Source organism: Colobus angolensis, unplaced genomic scaffold (genome assembly GCF_000951035.1).
Source record: "Colobus angolensis palliatus isolate OR3802 unplaced genomic scaffold, Cang.pa_1.0 Scaffold332, whole genome shotgun sequence".
NCBI classification, from domain to species: domain Eukaryota; kingdom Metazoa; phylum Chordata; class Mammalia; order Primates; family Cercopithecidae; genus Colobus; species Colobus angolensis.
The window spans coordinates 248,701-267,595 of NW_012116622.1; the positions used below are offsets into that span (position 1 = coordinate 248,701).

Consider the following 18,895-nt stretch of genomic DNA (forward strand, 5'->3'; position numbering starts at 1 on the left):
CACAGCTCACTGTAACTGCAAACTCCCAAGCTCAAGTGATTCTCCTGCCTGAGCCTCCCAAGTAGCTGGAACTATAGGCGTGTACCACCATGCCCAGTTAATTTTTTAATGTTTACTTTTAGAGATGGGTCTTGTTGTGCTGCCTAGGCTGAGTGTTTTTATTTTCATTTGGTTCCAAATACTTTCTAATTTCCCTTTTCATTTCTACTGTGACCCATGGTTTATTTACAAATGTGTTATTTAATTTTAAAATATTTGAGGATGTTCTAGGTATCTTTCTAATATCGATTTCTAATTTAATTCCACTGAGGTTGCAGAACATACTGAGAATTTATGGAGACATGTTTTATGGCCCAGAATATGGTCTATCTAATATATATTCTATTTGCACTTGAAAATAATGCATATTCTGCTTTTGGTTGGAGTATTCTGTAAATGTCAATTAGGTCAAATTAGTTAATAGTGTTATGAAAGTCTTATATACTTACTGATTTACTACCTAATCATATTGTTAAAATTTGTGTTTCAGCAGTCAATTATCTCATGAAGCTACATACCTAATAAAAATCTCATGATAGAACTATTATTTTACATATTTTATTATTTTTAAAGTGTTTCATTTACATAAAATAAGGTGAATAAAAAATAAGGTGTTTCAGGCATGAAGGTAAATTTGGTCCCTTTAACTCTATCATGGCTGAAAGCCACAGTTCCAATGAGGTTTTAGGGCTGGCAATAATTTTCAGTCTTTCTTGAATGATAATATATTACATTACTATTTGAATAAGATGTTTCTCATTTATTCCCAAGATTGCATATGATCTCTTGGGTTTTTTTCCAATTATTTATAGTTTCAGAATCTGGGACACATTTTCTAAGCATCTTGTTAATAACGTTTCTCTGAGAAAGATTCAAAAGATCCTTGAGGAAATAAAATATTCTTGTAAAGGTCAAGAAAATTATGTGAAATGTCAAAACAAATTTGGAAAACTGTCATCTCTATAATTAACATTACCTTAAAATGTAAATGATTTATTAAATAAGATGTATTAGGTGAAACAATTGTCTGACTTTGGGGGAACTTTTATTATTATTAATTAATTAATTAATTAATTTTTTTTTTTTTGAGACGGAGTCTTGGTCTGTCGCCAGGCTAGAGTGCAGTGGCCTGATGTTGGCTCATTGCAACCTCTGCCTCCTGGGTTAAAGCAATTCTCCTGCCTCAGCCACCCAAGTAGCTGGGACTACAGGTGTGCACCACCACTCCTGGCTAATTTTTGTATTTTTAGTAGAGACAGAGTTTCACCATGTTGGCCAAGATGGTCTCGATCTCTTGACCTCATGATCTGCCCACCTTGGCCTCCCAAAGTGCTGGGATTATAGGTGTGAGCCACCATGCCTAGCCATGAACTTTTAATTTTGGCATAATTGCAAATGTATAGCAAATCTGCAATGGTAATGCAAAAAAATCCCTGTATATCTCTTGCTCAGATTTTTAAATTGTTTTCATTTTATGCATTTGATTTTTTAGAATACACTTTCAGACTTGATGTTGAAGAAGGAGTGGGAATCCCCAAAATACCTGTACATCCCATTGGATATAATGATGCAGAAATATTATTACGGTATAGTTTTCTTGTTGGATATGAGATTAAGATATTTTGCACTAGGTGTCTATTTTCTCATCAAAAACCAATATGGCATTCTTATGTTAAACATAAAGGTTTATAACTAAATTACTCCTAAAATAGGTATAACAGAGTATACTATCTTTTTATTTCATAAAAGTAGTCATTTGGTGACTAAGAAATAAAAATAAAATAGCTCTCTGTTTGCTGCAAATGAAATTCTCAAATACAAAACTATGTCCAAAGATAATTCTGATTTGAGATTTTTCAAGCAACTGAATTTTCATAGGTATTCATTAGATATTTATATTCAACATGTATTATAAGAATATGACAATGCCCCCCACTTACTAGAGGTATGACCTTGGACCAGTTGCTTAAACTTTCTCTGACTCAGTTTCTTCATTTGTAAGATGAAGCTAGTAACTGTTTCTCCTTGATAGTGTTATTATGAGATCATATGTGTAAAATACTTAGCACCATATTTAAAATATAGTATACAATTAGTGTATTCTATAATTGACATTTCTTTACATATCTTTCAACTGCCGTTTTTAAATGCCTGTATGAGTATTACAACTTAATAATTGTTTGAGTGCCTACTATGTAATCAGCAGCTTCTTTACAAATTAATTTATTCTCCTTAATGGAGTCATTAATTTCCTATATTTAGGATTTCTTGGATTCAGTGAATCCCCACATAAATAATTAAGGTCAAAAATAAGGAAATGGGCTTCCCATTTGCCATCACTATTTTATTTTTTCTCTTTGCTCTTATCACTAACATATTACATATTTTACATATTGATTTCAGAATGGCTCTCTCACTAGAATATGAGCCCCACAAAGCAGGGACTTTTTGACAGTACCTGGCACAAATGACAAATATTTGTGTTATACATGAATGAAATATTGTCATCAAACTTTATAATTTCTCCTTAGAAATGGTGATAGTCAGCCTTTTTCTGTCACTTTCATTTTATTTTGGCAGCCACTTGGGAGGAATCGCTCCACCAGATGAAAGCTGGAAGGGAGCCCTTAATGTGAGTTATAGTATCGGACCTGGCTTTACAGGGAGTAATTCTTCCAGGTAATTTTGCGTTACTTTAATAGTCTGAAAGAGTTTTATATTTTTCATGGAAACATGTCAAGATAACTGTTCTGCCAGGGATAACTGGCTTATCTCTTTTTCTCTTTTTCATTACTAAACAATTAACAATTTTACATTACTTAAGAAGTACTTACAAAATGAAATATTGAATTCTTTCACTAGTAATATCACAATATTAGTTTCATAGAATCTCAAAAATCACTACATTCGAATTCTAAGTTTTACCATTTCAAAGATTTTTCAAAATTCTCTCTTCACCTAGTTTTTAAAATCGTTTTTCAAATTACTTTCAAAGTGATATACATGTGAAAAACTAGGTGAAGGTGCTGGGTGTGGTGGCTCACGCCTGTAATCCCAGCATTTGGGAGGCCGAGGCAGGCGGATCACCTGAGGTCGGGAGTTCGAGACCAGCCTGGTCAACATGGAGAAACCCCTTTTCTACTAAAAATACAAAAATTAGCCAGGCGTGGTTGTACATGCCTGTAATCCCAGCTACTTGGGAGGCTGAGGCAGGAGAATCGCTTGAACCCGGGAGGTGAAGGTTGCGGTGAGCCGAGATGCACCATTGCACTCAAGCCTGGGCAACAAGACTGAAACTGCATCTCAAAAAAAAAAAAAAAAAACCTAGGTGAACTTAAGGGAGAAGGAAAGATGAAGAGAGAAGGGAGCCAACATTTATAGATCACTTACTGTGTGCGTTAAATGAGTTCAAATGGATAAATCACATAGCTACTATAAGGCTCAATAGAATTAATATTACAATTATTATTGTTAAATTAAAACATGATAACACTCTTCTAGAAGAGATGTGATCACAAATTGCGTGTTTATTGAGCTTAGTCTTACAGAAAGAGAAAAAGTTTACCACTGGGTCAAGGCAGGCAAGAAATGCCAACTAGAGAAATCAGCTTGTACAGAGTTGTTGAACAGCATGGCATGATCAAACTTTAAGAAGTTTGATTTGCCTGAAATGTGATGGGAGAGAAAAATGTAATACTGATAAATCAGAGTGCATATAACTGTTTTTATTAAACCAAAAGTATTAAATCAGTTTTGTTTGCTAACAATTTACCCTTAACTATGTGAATTTGGATTCTCAGAATTTTTTTTAGTTTCTGTAGGATTTCTTTTATTCCAGAAATTTTAAAGTATTAGAAGTCCGATTTCCTTGTTTTAAAATAAGTTTATAAATGTTTGATTTATATGTGTTTATCTCTATAACTCAATCAGAACAGTGTTCTTTTAATTTAAGAGACTTTATTATCTAATTTGTTTATACCCTCCAGAGAAAGGAAAACATAACTTACCCAATGAAAGGTAAAGCCCTTTCTGATTTATAAGCAGAAACATATGGACAGAGAAAACACATAACTTCAGTTCTATACTTTTAGTCACAATTAAAGAGTAAACTCAAAAACATAAACATTCCTAGGTCTAGATATAAAATAGCCATGCTCCTTCACGGTGAGCACGGAATTCTCTATTGGTTAGAACTCAGAATGGACAAATACACAAACAACAACAACAAAACTAAAAACTGGATCCTCTCATGTCACCTCACAGAGATCTCGATAATCTATTAATCCATTTACAGATATTATCAGGTGACAAGACATAAAGGCAAACTCCAAATCATTGCTGCCACCAAGGAGGAATAACTTAATCTGCCCTGAGCAATGCGGAAACAAAACACAACATCAGTAGAGAAAAAATAAAGCTAGAGATACAGAGTATCAGCAAAGTTAAATTTCTACTGTTGCTTAGAATTTACATGTGAGAGCCAAAAGAAGATATGAAGAATTGGTTTAAGCTGCCCATACCTGGTTCTGCAAAATGAATCCATTGTACCTCAAAGTGGAACCTCCAAAAATCTTCCGCAGTGAGGAAAGGAACACATTCACTAGACAGATTGTGCATTTCAGTGGATTTGAATTATTTGCATTACTTTCATGTTTCTACAAGTTAACTTCTTTCTCTACAGAGCTGTAAAATAGTCTAGTTAAGAACACTGACAGGTAAAGGTGATCATAATGGATGAGCCAAAGATTTTCCCAGTTTTTCCTTACAGGATTATATTCATTTATTTCACGAATATTTCTTGAGCATTTCCTATGCCCCGGGCACCATTCTGGGTTCTGGTGATTCCTCAGTGAACAAAGCAGGCAAAGAATCTCCTCCCTGTGGAGACTCCATTCTGGAGTTCAGTTTATTTGAAACGTGATAAAGTAGTAATGGGACAAATAAATATTCTTCTGGAGCTCAAAAATACTAACAACGAGAAAGACATAGGTTTAAAGATGGAGATGTGCTTCTTTGAGAATCTTAGCAGATAGCCTATGTTTTTGTTTAGACTAATATCATTTTTTTCATTCCTCATATGTTGCATTTTTCTTTACTTGATTTTCTTCTTTTAATGACACAATACCAATGAATTTGGGTTTCTTACTAATCATATATCTAAGGCCCATATTTTTAGAAACACATGCCAAACAATATTTCTTCTTTTCTGCTATTAATTTACATCTGTCAGTAGCGAAAAGAAATCATTTACTTAATGCCTTAAAATGAAAAAAAAAAAACCCATCAATTAGTTTTCCTCTGAGCTAATCTTAGTTGAATATTGCAAATGGATTAAATATCAGAAGCACAGTATACTTTTGGTGGGGGTGGGGGAAGCCAGAATTTGTTCTTAACAATATACAAGTTTCAGGGTCTTATTCGTTCTTCCATCACAAACTAGAAACAACTGCGGTCTCCCTACCCTTAGAATAAACGATGATTAATTTTGTTCTCTTGGGGAAAAGTAGCATTTTCTCATGTCATCTTGGATTCATAAAATGTGTGTGACACTTTTTTTTCTGTCTGGCTGAGCTTGATTGTATTTTCCCTTGTTTTCTAATTCAGTTGATTGTAACTCATGAATGAATATTTAAAAGCCTGACCCAAATCAGAATCAACAATCATGGCCTAGAAACATTTCATTATGTAGTTGTGCATTTTAGCAGGAGTTTCCCAAATTCTCATTTAACAACAGAATTTTTTATGTTTTTTATAGGTGGCACTAAGCCAGCTCTTAAACTTACTTATCATTTCCACAATCATGAAGAAAATTACTGAACCTAGGATTTAATATAAATATAAACAGATACATTCAAATAATATGCTTATACTTCTTTCTTTATTACATAATGGGCTGTCTTCTTTGTTTTCATAATTAACTGGGGTATATTTTTACATTTTGGAATAAATATTGAAGACATTTTGAATAATAGAATATTTTGAATTTTAAATAGATAACAATTTAGCTATGAGAAAATAACATAAAATAGACAGCTTTTAAAATTTGACTTCAAGGCGCATACTTAGGTGCTTAGAAGTAAATTCGCATAATGTCTGTACCTTACTTGCAAATGCTTCAACAGTGTTAACAACTATTGAATTTAGGTGGTAGAGATATGAGAAGTCATTATGCTATTGCACAGCTTTTCATAATAAAGCACTATTATGAAGATAGTTTTTTATAATGAAACACTGTAAAAAAATATAATTTGCTGTACTAAGTAATTTATTCCTTTTAAAATTCTAGGAAGGTTAGGATGCATGTTCATAACATCAATAAAATTACAAGGATTTACAATGTAATTGGAACTATCAGAGGATCTGTGGAACCTGGTGAGTCAGATAATTTTTTTTAAAACATTTTGCTTTTACAAAAATTAAAGAGTAAGTAAAGATAAATTGTAGGCAACAACTGATGTGGGTTTTTTTGGCTGATTTGAAACTACTAAATTTTGAGAAAAACTGGTACAAGCCTAAAAGAAGATTTTACTTTAGTGTTTCTTGCCTTCTATAGAGGAAACTCAAGCAAGATAATTTTTACTTTAAAAACATAAATCACAAATATTTATAATGTATTCAAAGTTGTAGATTTTTTGAACATATTATTTTCCAGACAGGTATGTTATTCTGGGAGGTCACCGGGACTCCTGGGTATTTGGAGCTATTGACCCAACCAGTGGGGTTGCTGTTTTGCAAGAAATTGCCCGGAGTTTTGGAAAACTGATGAGTAAAGGTAAACAACCGTTCTTTCCTAGATGATGACAAAAAGTGACTTGCTTAATTTTCTTTTATTATTTAGGCAGTTGTACCTAACCACCTATGTTAACAATACTTACAGGCTGGAGACCTAGAAGAACTATCATTTTTGCCAGCTGGGATGCAGAGGAATTTGGACTTCTGGGTTCCACAGAATGGGCTGAGGTAAATAAGGCAAAGAAGGTTCTTATTATTTTTTTTTTGGTCAACAGGGAACAAATATGTATGTATCTCAGGATGATCAAAAATACATTCCATTACCTAACATGGTTTTGATTTGGAGAATGACTCAAGAGAATTTAAGAAGTAGTTTGTTTTTACTTCCACATCACTTTGGCAATAACCTCTCATTACTAGGCTACAAACAAATGTATTGTGTCTGGTCCAAATATTTTAGTTGCCATTTGTATTTGTTTTATAAAAAAATACGTAAAATCGCTAAGCTCAGAAAATAATCAAAATTAGCAAGATGTTTTTGATAAGAGAATTAACATATCTAAAAACTGATACAGATGCTTAGAGCTAATTTTCAAGTTTTTGAAGTTTCTGTAGGGTTCTTCCATCTGACAAAATATAAGATGTTCTATTAAGATGGCCATATATGGACTATATTTTCACATTTACAGATTCCATATAAAATGGCAACCGTAAGTATACTTTAGCATTTACAACAGATAGGTGCTTCATTGTTAAGTATAAAGTGATAATTCTGTGAATTGAATTACTTTAATAAATTGACCTGTTTTACAATTTCAGAGGTAGGTTTTTTTTTCTTCACATATGATTGATTGTCATTTGTCACTGACTCTTAATTATTTATATTTAAGTGTCTCTCCTAGGGCCCTTTTCTTTCAACTTCTTCCTTTAGTGTCTCTGTCAAGTAATCTCTAAGTTCCTAAATGTAAAAGGTAAGCACATACATTTTTTTAACTTTTAAGTTCAGGGGTACAGGCGCAGGTATGTTCCATAGGTAAACTGTGTCTTGGGATTTTGCCATGCTGTTCAACAACTCTGTACAAGCTGATTTCTCTAGTTGGCATATCCTGCCTGCCTTGACCCAGTGGTAAACTCTTACTCTTTCTGTAAGATTAAGTTCAATAAACACACAATTTGTGATCACATCTCTTCTAGAAGAGTGTTATCATGTATTAATAATAATAATTGCAATATTAATTCTATTGAGCTTTACAGTAGCTATGTGATTTGCCCATTTTAACTCATTTAACCCACACAGTAAGTGATCAATAAATGTTGGCTCCCTTCTCTCTTCACCTTTACTTCTCCCTTAACTTCACTTAGTTTTTCACATGTATATCATTTTGAAAGTTATTTGAAAAACTATTTTAAAAACTAGGTGAAGAGAGAATTTTGAAAAACCTGGTTTGAAATGTTAAACCTGTAACTCAAATGTAGTAATTTTTGAGACTCTATGAACCTAATATTGCGATATTACTAGTGAAAGATTATTTCCTCACCCAGATATTAAGTCCAGTACTCACTAGTTATTTTTCCTGACCCTCTCCCTTCTCCCACCTTCCACCCTTTGAAAGTCCCTAGTGTGTGTTGTTCCCCTCTACGTTTCCACGTGTTCTAATCATTTAGCTCCCACTTACAAGGGAGATATTTATTTTTCTGTTTCAGCATGAGTTTGCCAAGGATAATGGTCTTCAGCTCCATCCATGTCCCTGCAAAGGACATAGTCTCATTCTTTTTATGACTGTCTAGTATTCTAAAGTGTACGTGTACCACATTTTCTTTATCAAGTCTGTCATTGATGGATATTTAGGTTGAATTCATGTCTTTGCTATTATGAATAGTGCTGCAATGAACATGTGTGTGTGTGTGTCTTTATATAGAATGACATATTCCTTTGGTTATATACCCAGTAATGGGATTGCTGGGTCCAATCGTATTTCTAGGTAGGTGCACTACATAAGTATTTACCTTCCCTCCTCCATCTGCTATTTATCATTTATAAGTCCAGATTTTATAGATGTTTTAAAATATGGTGTACCTGTCTTGCCCTTGTGTTTAGTTTTAAAAGTGCTTTCCGGCCGGGCGCAGTGGCTCACGCCTGTAATCCCAGCACTTTGGGAGGCCGAGGCGGGTGGATCACGAGGTCAAGAGATTGAGACCTTCCTGGCTAACACGGTGAAACCCCGTCTCTACTAAAAATACAAAAAAAAAAAAAAAAAATTAGCCGGGCATGGCAGCGGGCGCCTGTAGTCCTAGCTACTCAGGAGGCTGAGGCAGGAGAATGGCGTCAACCCAGGAGGCGGAGCTTGCAGTGAGCCGAGATTGCGCCACTGCACTCCATCCAGCCTGGGCGACAGAACGAGACTCCGTCTCATTAAAAAAAAAAAAAGAGGGTAAAAATCCCACTCACAGTTACTTGTCTGGTATCACTTATCCTTTGTTGATTACATTTACACTGCACATTGTTATTTTCACATTGCTATTATTAATATGCATTTTGAAACGGTAACATTAATTTGATGAATCAAATTTTATTAGTTCAGGTCATTATCTTTTTCCTCCTGCCCCTATGGTGAGTGAGGTCATTTGCTTTTAGAAACATGTGATTTAGAAACATGTGCTTTCTTGTGATACATATATAAACACATATAAACACATGCATCAGTTTTTTAAATTTTTCAGCAGCTGAACATAAATCTAATATATAAAATGATAAAAATGCTTTGCATTAATTTATAAACATGTGCATTAAAAGGCAATTTCAATACACTTTTCCAGTTTTGTGCCAGGTTTTTGATTATATTCATAGCATGCTTACCTTCTTTAAATACACGTGAGGAATCTTCTTCATTTTTGCTATAAATATGTTATAATGTAAATTCTGATTTTATATTTCTCTATAATGGAGTCAACTATCACCTGGCCGATGCAGGCCAGTGCAAAGAGGTAAAGTTTTTTCGTTTGCCATAACCACACACAGCTTTAGATGTTTTTGCTAAAACATATTTTATAAAGCTAACAAGCTAGAGAGAGAGGTAGAGGGCTCTCAGCATGTTCCTCTCTGTGTATAAGTGCGTTAGTCTTGCTTTATCTTTCTTGAATCTGTGTCTGTGTGTGTGTGTGTGTGTGTGTGAGAGAGAGAGCAAGAGAGCAAAAGAGTCTTGTTTTTGTCCTAATGTGTGCCTCCTCTCTTTCTAATTTTTTGTTATTTGTTTTTTGTTCTTTCATTTCTCCATATACATAGTAAATATAAACAAATGGAAATTTTCTATTTCTTACTTTTGGAATGATAAATTTGGGTATCCCCTCTATAAATGGATCTCAAACTTCAATGTATGCAAAAGTCAATTGCCAGTTATATCTATTAGAAAATACAGATTTCCAGCCCGGCGCAGTGGCTCATGCCTGTAAGAAAGTGAGCAGATCACCTGAGGTCAGGAGTTCAAGACCAGCCTGGCCAACATGGTGAAACCTCGTCTCTACTAAAAATACAAAAATTAGCCAGGCATCGTGACACACACCTGTAATCCTGGGTACTTGGGAGACTGAGGCAGGAGAATTGTTTGAACCTGGGAGGCAGTGGTTGCAGTGAGCTGAGATAGTCCCACTGCACTCCAGCCTGGGCAACAGAGTGAGACTCTGTCTCAAAAATAAAATAAAATAAAATAATAAAATACAGATTTCCAGGCCCCACTTTTAGCCTCACTGTGAGTTCTTATTCAGTAGATCTAGGGCAGGGCCCGAGAATATGGGAGCCACATCCCTCCATATTCTGATGCAGGGAATCAAGGAACCACACTTTGAAAATATTTTCTTTTTCCTTAGGGCTCTCTGCTATTTCTGTAAACAGTAGCTATTGCTTCAGAGTATCCTTAATTCTTATATTAATTGCATAATTGTTGTTAACCAACTGGTTTTCTACATTTTCTCAGAAATTATGGTCACAGACGGACATAGCTATTTAATTCTGAAAGATATTTGTAAACTGCTATTCCACAAAATTAATTTGCTTATTTTGTTGACATTTTCACAACTGTAAGTAATGTGAATTAAGTAACAACTTTGCTTCAACTGTAGGAGAATGTCAAAATACTCCAGGAGAGAAGCATTGCTTATATCAACTCAGATTCATCTATAGAAGGTAAATTTTATTTCAATTTGAAGTAAAATTTTCAGAAAGGAAATTTTATTTCAAGTAACTTTTATTTATTGTTAAGTAGTTTACCATCTATTAAGCCTATAAATTCTAACTTATTAAGCACCTCAGATATCCCCTTCCTATGAGATGCCTCAGTAATACCCTTATTTTTCATTTTCATTTCACAGAGAAAATAATTAGGATTCATATGAATTGATATGATTCATAACTAAGCTATTGCTTTTAATTTCTTTGATATATTTACTATTTGTTTATATTAAATTACTACTTAAAACTCTAGTATTAACCACGTATTTTCACAATGAAGCTATTAATAGAATTTGGCTAAAACAGTTCAGAAGAAAGATTTTACAGAATATTCTGTCTAGAAATATTTCCTGTATTCGTTGTAACAAATTTGAAATAAGTGTACTCACTCCTTTTGAACTACAAACTCCCTTTCGTTCTGGCTCAGGATCCCCTGAGCCCAGGAGTGTAAGAGAGACCCTGACTCTCAAAGAAAGAAAGAAAAAAAGAAAGAAAACAACTGATCTGGATTGTCTAGGCCAACAGGACATGATTTCTGATTAGCACTACTATGGAGACAGTATGATTCAGAAAAGGAAGAGATTTGTGTCTCTAGGCTTTCACTGTATTGTGATTATTTCTAAATAAATGTCAGAACATAATAATTACTGACATGGCTTTGTCTAATATCTTGATATATATTATTGCATAGAATGAAACAAGTAAAAGATTAATGCTACAGACTTACAACTTCCTTTGCCAAAATGCCCCTAAGAAATGCTGCCATAAGGATGACCCTTATAATCACTGTGAGAGCTGCTGCCTTAGCAACCAAAGTCCACCAAGACCTTCTTCTATTCAAAATATGCAGGGCAGCCTCTCTTGCTCCTGAAGAACTAGTTCCACCCTGTTTTATTCTTTGGGAATAAAATCTTTGATTTGAAGATCATTATATCTTGTTTAAAATTAGAAAATAAAGTTAGAATTAAACATAAATGGAATTTCATTTAGAAGTATGAAATAATGTTCTGTGTCTTATTTATTTTTCAGGCAATTATACTCTCAGAGTTGACTGTACACCCCTTCTTTACCAATTAGTGTATAAACTGACAAAAGAGGTATATAAGGAGATGTGTCTTCATATGTTTTCTTTTGAATGGATAAATGAATAACATGTGTTCCCCCCTAAATGAATGGTACTTATTTTTAAGCTGGTGAGAGAACATGATTGAATCATATAAACAAGTCAAAACAAAATCTTTAATATGCCATTTACCTATACAACATAAGAAGATATTATCACCAGCTTCTTTGTTCTAGTAATAGTTCTTATTAATAATTGTGTAAACAGTTGTAACATGTATTTATCTGGCAGAGGTATTTGATATAGCAGAAAGAACACTGAGCTGGAATAGAAAAGCGTATGGTTCAAAAACTGTCTTAGCTACTCTTTCATTCATTCAACAAATATTCATTGAGTGGTCACTATATGTCAGGCTCTGTAAAATGAATATAGCAGCAATAGTGATAAAGGGACAAGGTCACTGAATTCGAACACTCTGTAATCTAGAGAGGACACAGACTGGTAAATGAGGAATTAGAGTTCACTGGAATATTTGATACTATGTATGATGGAGAACAGTTATGGAATAGAGGATATTAAATCCTGGGGCTGGGGGAAGTTGAGGAGCATAAGAGGAGGTTTGCAGAGTCACTGACGCTTCTGTCAAATGAAGGGATGTAGAAAGGAGAGGACATTGTAAGCAGAGGACACAGTATCTAAAAAAGATGTGGAAGTATAAAAGAATATATTTCCTGATCTGAAGGGAGCTCAGCATGACCCAGCCAAAGGCGTTGGTGGGAAAGATGGTAAGAAATGGGTTATAACCAATGAGCCAAGGAGTTCAGAAATCTGTTATGGAGAAATCATCAAAGAATTTCTAACAAGGTTGTTCATTGTTTTATGTCAGTGTAGTGAATACATTAAGTAGTTGCAAGTCTAAAGGCAAAAATGGAAATAATTCTGCAGGCTTGCTAATCTCCCAGTAATTTATACATATTAAATGAGTTATAGATATTTTAAAAACTCTAAAATCTAAAGGACTCTGAATCTCTAAAACTTATATAATCTATGCATTTAATATCTGTGAACATCATTTAAATAGTTCCTTGCCAAAAAATTTACCTGTGGAAATGTTTGCTTCAAGGTCAGCCTTAGATAGCAATACGAAGTAGATATCATTTCTCTCTGGGTACTATTAATATTTCCTGCCTTAATCTTACCCTCTCTTTTTACTGTTCATGTCTTTAAAAACTAGTTTTCCAAATGAAACTCCTCTCATTTTCCTCATCACAATGCTGTCACCATCTTGGGTAGCTGATGTCTTTGATTCTTTCATTGGAATGTTCCATAAAAACATCTTATCTAAAAGCAAGTTGAAAAGAAAATCTTTACTGAGAGAACCCTTTTTGGAGCAGGAATTTATGATTTGTGCTGTCCTAGAGAGATGATCCCTGCCCTTGATGTCAGGAATGATAAGAATTTGGTGGTTGATAAGGGAGAAGTTGACGTCTATGCCCCTTTGTACAAAGATAAATGCTTATCTATGGGCATACTAAGACCCAGTAGACAAAGGAGACTTGTTTTTACTCTCCTGTAAACTGATTATTACAATTTTATTAATCCCTAGTGCGTGTTAGCACAAATAGTTAAGCCATATTGGTGATGTGAGGATAGGGTAGGGATGAGAGACAAGGCTGAGCTTGGAGGGAAGGGCAGCTGCTTGATGGAGCAAGAAATGGGGCAAAGTGTTGCTAAATAAGAGGAGGGCTATCAATTCTGACAGTGCATATAGCTGAGGTAAGCCTGATCTAGCTGAGTGTGGTGGTGGCACATGCCTATAGTTCCAACTGAGGCAGTAGGATCACCTGAGCCCAGGAGTGTAAGCCATAGAGAGACCCTGACTCAAAAAAAAAAAAAAAAAAATCAAAACTAAAAAACTAAGAAAAATTTTAGTTCAGGGAAAAAAAAAAAAACCCATCAATTAGTTTTCCTCTGAGCTAATCTTAGTTGAATATTGCAAATGGATTAAATATCAGAAGCACAGTATACTTTTGGTGGGGGTGGGGGAAGCCAGAATTTGTTCTTAACAATATACAAGTTTCAGGGTCTTATTCGTTCTTCCATCACAAACTAGAAACAACTGCGGTCTCCCTACCCTTAGAATAAACGATGATTAATTTTGTTCTCTTGGGGAAAAGTAGCATTTTCTCATGTCATCTTGGATTCATAAAATGTGTGTGACACTTTTTTTTCTGTCTGGCTGAGCTTGATTGTATTTTCCCTTGTTTTCTAATTCAGTTGATTGTAACTCATGAATGAATATTTAAAAGCCTGACCCAAATCAGAATCAACAATCATGGCCTAGAAACATTTCATTATGTAGTTGTGCATTTTAGCAGGAGTTTCCCAAATTCTCATTTAACAACAGAATTTTTTATGTTTTTTATAGGTGGCACTAAGCCAGCTCTTAAACTTACTTATCATTTCCACAATCATGAAGAAAATTACTGAACCTAGGATTTAATATAAATATAAACAGATACATTCAAATAATATGCTTATACTTCTTTCTTTATTACATAATGGGCTGTCTTCTTTGTTTTCATAATTAACTGGGGTATATTTTTACATTTTGGAATAAATATTGAAGACATTTTGAATAATAGAATATTTTGAATTTTAAATAGATAACAAGTTAGCTATGAGAAAATAACATAAAATAGACAGCTTTTAAAATTTGACTTCAAGGCGCATACTTAGGTGCTTAGAAGTAAATTCGCATAATGTCTGTACCTTACTTGCAAATGCTTCAACAGTGTTAACAACTATTGAATTTAGGTGGTAGAGATATGAGAAGTCATTATGCTATTGCACAGCTTTTCATAATAAAGCACTATTATGAAGATAGTTTTTTATAATGAAACACTGTAAAAAAATATAATTTGCTGTACTAAGTAATTTATTCCTTTTAAAATTCTAGGAAGGTTAGGATGCATGTTCATAACATCAATAAAATTACAAGGATTTACAATGTAATTGGAACTATCAGAGGATCTGTGGAACCTGGTGAGTCAGATAATTTTTTTTAAAACATTTTGCTTTTACAAAAATTAAAGAGTAAGTAAAGATAAATTGTAGGCAACAACTGATGTGGGTTTTTTTGGCTGATTTGAAACTACTAAATTTTGAGAAAAACTGGTACAAGCCTAAAAGAAGATTTTACTTTAGTGTTTCTTGCCTTCTATAGAGGAAACTCAAGCAAGATAATTTTTACTTTAAAAACATAAATCACAAATATTTATAATGTATTCAAAGTTGTAGATTTTTTGAACATATTATTTTCCAGACAGGTATGTTATTCTGGGAGGTCACCGGGACTCCTGGGTATTTGGAGCTATTGACCCAACCAGTGGGGTTGCTGTTTTGCAAGAAATTGCCCGGAGTTTTGGAAAACTGATGAGTAAAGGTAAACAACCGTTCTTTCCTAGATGATGACAAAAAGTGACTTGCTTAATTTTCTTTTATTATTTAGGCAGTTGTACCTAACCACCTATGTTAACAATACTTACAGGCTGGAGACCTAGAAGAACTATCATTTTTGCCAGCTGGGATGCAGAAGAATTTGGACTTCTGGGTTCCACAGAATGGGCTGAGGTAAATAAGGCAAAGAAGGTTCTTATTATTTTTTTTTTGGTCAACAGGGAACAAATATGTATGTATCTCAGGATGATCAAAAATACATTCCATTACCTAACATGGTTTTGATTTGGAGAATGACTCAAGAGAATTTAGGAAGTAGTTTGTTTTTACTTCCACATCACTTTGGCAATAACCTCTCATTACTAGGCTACAAACAAATGTATTGTGTCTGGTCCAAATATTTTAGTTGCCATTTGTATTTGTTTTATAAAAAAATACGTAAAATCGCTAAGCTCAGAAAATAATCAAAATTAGCAAGATGTTTTTGATAAGAGAATTAACATATCCAAAAACTGATACAGATGCTTAGAGCTAATTTTCAAGTTTTTGAAGTTTCTGTAGGGTTCTTCCATCTGACAAAATATAAGATGTTCTATTAAGATGGCCATATATGGACTATATTTTCACATTTACAGATTCCATATAAAATGGCAACCGTAAGTATACTTTAGCATTTACAACAGATAGGTGCTTCATTGTTAAGTATAAAGTGATAATTCTGTGAATTGAATTACTTTAATAAATTGACCTGTTTTACAATTTCAGAGGTAGGTTTTTTTTTTCTTCACATATGATTGATTGTCATTTGTCACTGACTCTTAATTATTTATATTTAAGTGTCTCTCCTAGGGCCCTTTTCTTTCAACTTCTTCCTTTAGTGTCTCTGTCAAGTAATCTCTAAGTTCCTAAATGTAAAAGGTAAGCACATACATTTTTTTAACTTTTAAGTTCAGGGGTACAGGCGCAGGTATGTTCCATAGGTAAACTGTGTCTTGGGATTTTGCCATGCTGTTCAACAACTCTGTACAAGCTGATTTCTCTAGTTGGCATATCCTGCCTGCCTTGACCCAGTGGTAAACTCTTACTCTTTCTGTAAGATTAAGTTCAATAAACACACAATTTGTGATCACATCTCTTCTAGAAGAGTGTTATCATGTATTAATAATAATAATTGCAATATTAATTCTATTGAGCTTTACAGTAGCTATGTGATTTGCCCATTTTAACTCATTTAACCCACACAGTAAGTGATCAATAAATGTTGGCTCCCTTCTCTCTTCACCTTTACTTCTCCCTTAACTTCACTTAGTTTTTCACATGTATATCATTTTGAAAGTTATTTGAAAAACTATTTTAAAAACTAGGTGAAGAGAGAATTTTGAAAAACCTGGTTTGAAATGTTAAACCTGTAACTCAAATGTAGTAATTTTTGAGACTCTAAGAACCTAATATTGCGATATTACTAGTGAAAGATTATTTCCTCACCCAGATATTAAGTCCAGTACTCACTAGTTATTTTTCCTGACCCTCTCCCTTCTCCCACCTTCCACCCTTTGAAAGTCCCTAGTGTGTGTTGTTCCCCTCTACGTTTCCACGTGTTCTAATCATTTAGCTCCCACTTACAAGGGAGATATTTATTTTTCTGTTTCAGCATGAGTTTGCCAAGGATAATGGTCTTCAGCTCCACCCATGTCCCTGCAAAGGACATAGTCTCATTCTTTTTATGACTGTCTAGTATTCTAAAGTGTACGTGTACCACATTTTCTTTATCAAGTCTGTCATTGATGGATATTTAGGTTGAATTCATGTCTTTGCTATTATGAATAGTGCTGCAATGAACATGTGTGTGTGTGTGTGTCTTTATATAGAATGACATATTCCTTTGGTTATATACCCAGTAATGGGATTGCTGGGTCCAATCGTATTTCTAGGTAGGTGCACTACATAAGTATTTACCTTCCCTCCTCCATCTGCTATTTATCATTTATAAGTCCAGATTTTATAGATGTTTTAAAATATGGTGTACCTGTCTTGCCCTTGTGTTTAGTTTTAAAAGTGCTTTCCGGCCGGGCGCAGTGGCTCACGCCTGTAATCCCAGCACTTTGGGAGGCCGAGGCGGGTGGATCACGAGGTCAAGAGATTGAGACCTTCCTGGCTAACACGGTGAAACCCCGTCTCTACTAAAAATACAAAAAAAAAAAAAAAAAATTAGCCGGGCATGGCAGCGGGCGCCTGTAGTCCTAGCTACTCAGGAGGCTGAGGCAGGAGAATGGCGTCAACCCAGGAGGCGGAGCTTGCAGTGAGCCGAGATTGCGCCACTGCACTCCATCCAGCCTGGGCGACAGAACGAGACTCCGTCTCATTAAAAAAAAAAAAAGAGGGTAAAAATCCCACTCACAGTTACTTGTCTGGTATCACTTATCCTTTGTTGATTACATTTACACTGCACATTGTTATTTTCACATTGCTATTATTAATATGCATTTTGAAACGGTAACATTAATTTGATGAATCAAATTTTATTAGTTCAGGTCATTATCTTTTTCCTCCTGCCCCTATGGTGAGTGAGGTCATTTGCTTTTAGAAACATGTGATTTAGAAACATGTGCTTTCTTGTGATACATATATAAACACATATAAACACATGCATCAGTTTTTTAAATTTTTCAGCAGCTGAACATAAATCTAATATATAAAATGATAAAAATGCTTTGCATTAATTTATAAACATGTGCATTAAAAGGCAATTTCAATACACTTTTCCAGTTTTGTGCCAGGTTTTTGATTATATTCATAGCATGCTTACCTTCTTTAAATACACGTGAGGAATCTTCTTCATTTTTGCTATAAATATGTTATAATGTAAATTCTGATTTTATATTTCTCTATAATGGAGTCAACTATCACCTGGCCGATGCAGGCCAGTGCAAAGAGGTAAAGTTTTTTCGTGTGCCATAACCACACACAGCTTTAGATGTTTTTGCTAAAACATATTTTATAAAGCTAACAAGCTAGAGAGAGAGGTAGAGGGCTCTCAGCATGTTCCTCTCTGTGTATAAGTGCGTTAGTCTTGCTTTATCTTTCTTGAATCTGTGTCTGTGTGTGTGTGTGTGTGTGTGTGAGAGAGAGAGCAAGAGAGCAAAAGAGTCTTGTTTTTGTCCTAATGTGTGCCTCCTCTCTTTCTAATTTTTTGTTATTTGTTTTTTGTTCTTTCATTTCTCCATATACATAGTAAATATAAACAAATGGAAATTTTCTATTTCTTACTTTTGGAATGATAAATTTGGGTATCCCCTCTATAAATGGATCTCAAACTTCAATGTATGCAAAAGTCAATTGCCAGTTATATCTATTAGAAAATACAGATTTCCAGCCCG

The 18,895-nt window shown here is 34.3% G+C and overlaps 1 protein-coding gene across 1 annotated transcript in view; it reads left to right on the forward strand.

Moving 5' to 3' along the window:
• Positions 1-18,895, forward strand: part of NAALAD2 (N-acetylated alpha-linked acidic dipeptidase 2) — a 64,407-nt gene that overhangs the window by 25,756 nt on the left and 19,756 nt on the right. The window contains exons 9-15 of the mRNA XM_011952086.1: positions 1,532-1,625; positions 2,620-2,718; positions 6,326-6,411; positions 6,692-6,811; positions 6,917-6,999; positions 10,888-10,951; positions 12,026-12,093. Of these exons, the coding sequence (XP_011807476.1) occupies positions 1,532-1,625; positions 2,620-2,718; positions 6,326-6,411; positions 6,692-6,811; positions 6,917-6,999; positions 10,888-10,951; positions 12,026-12,093 (614 nt within the window). The remainder of the gene's footprint in view (positions 1-1,531; positions 1,626-2,619; positions 2,719-6,325; positions 6,412-6,691; positions 6,812-6,916; positions 7,000-10,887; positions 10,952-12,025; positions 12,094-18,895) is intronic.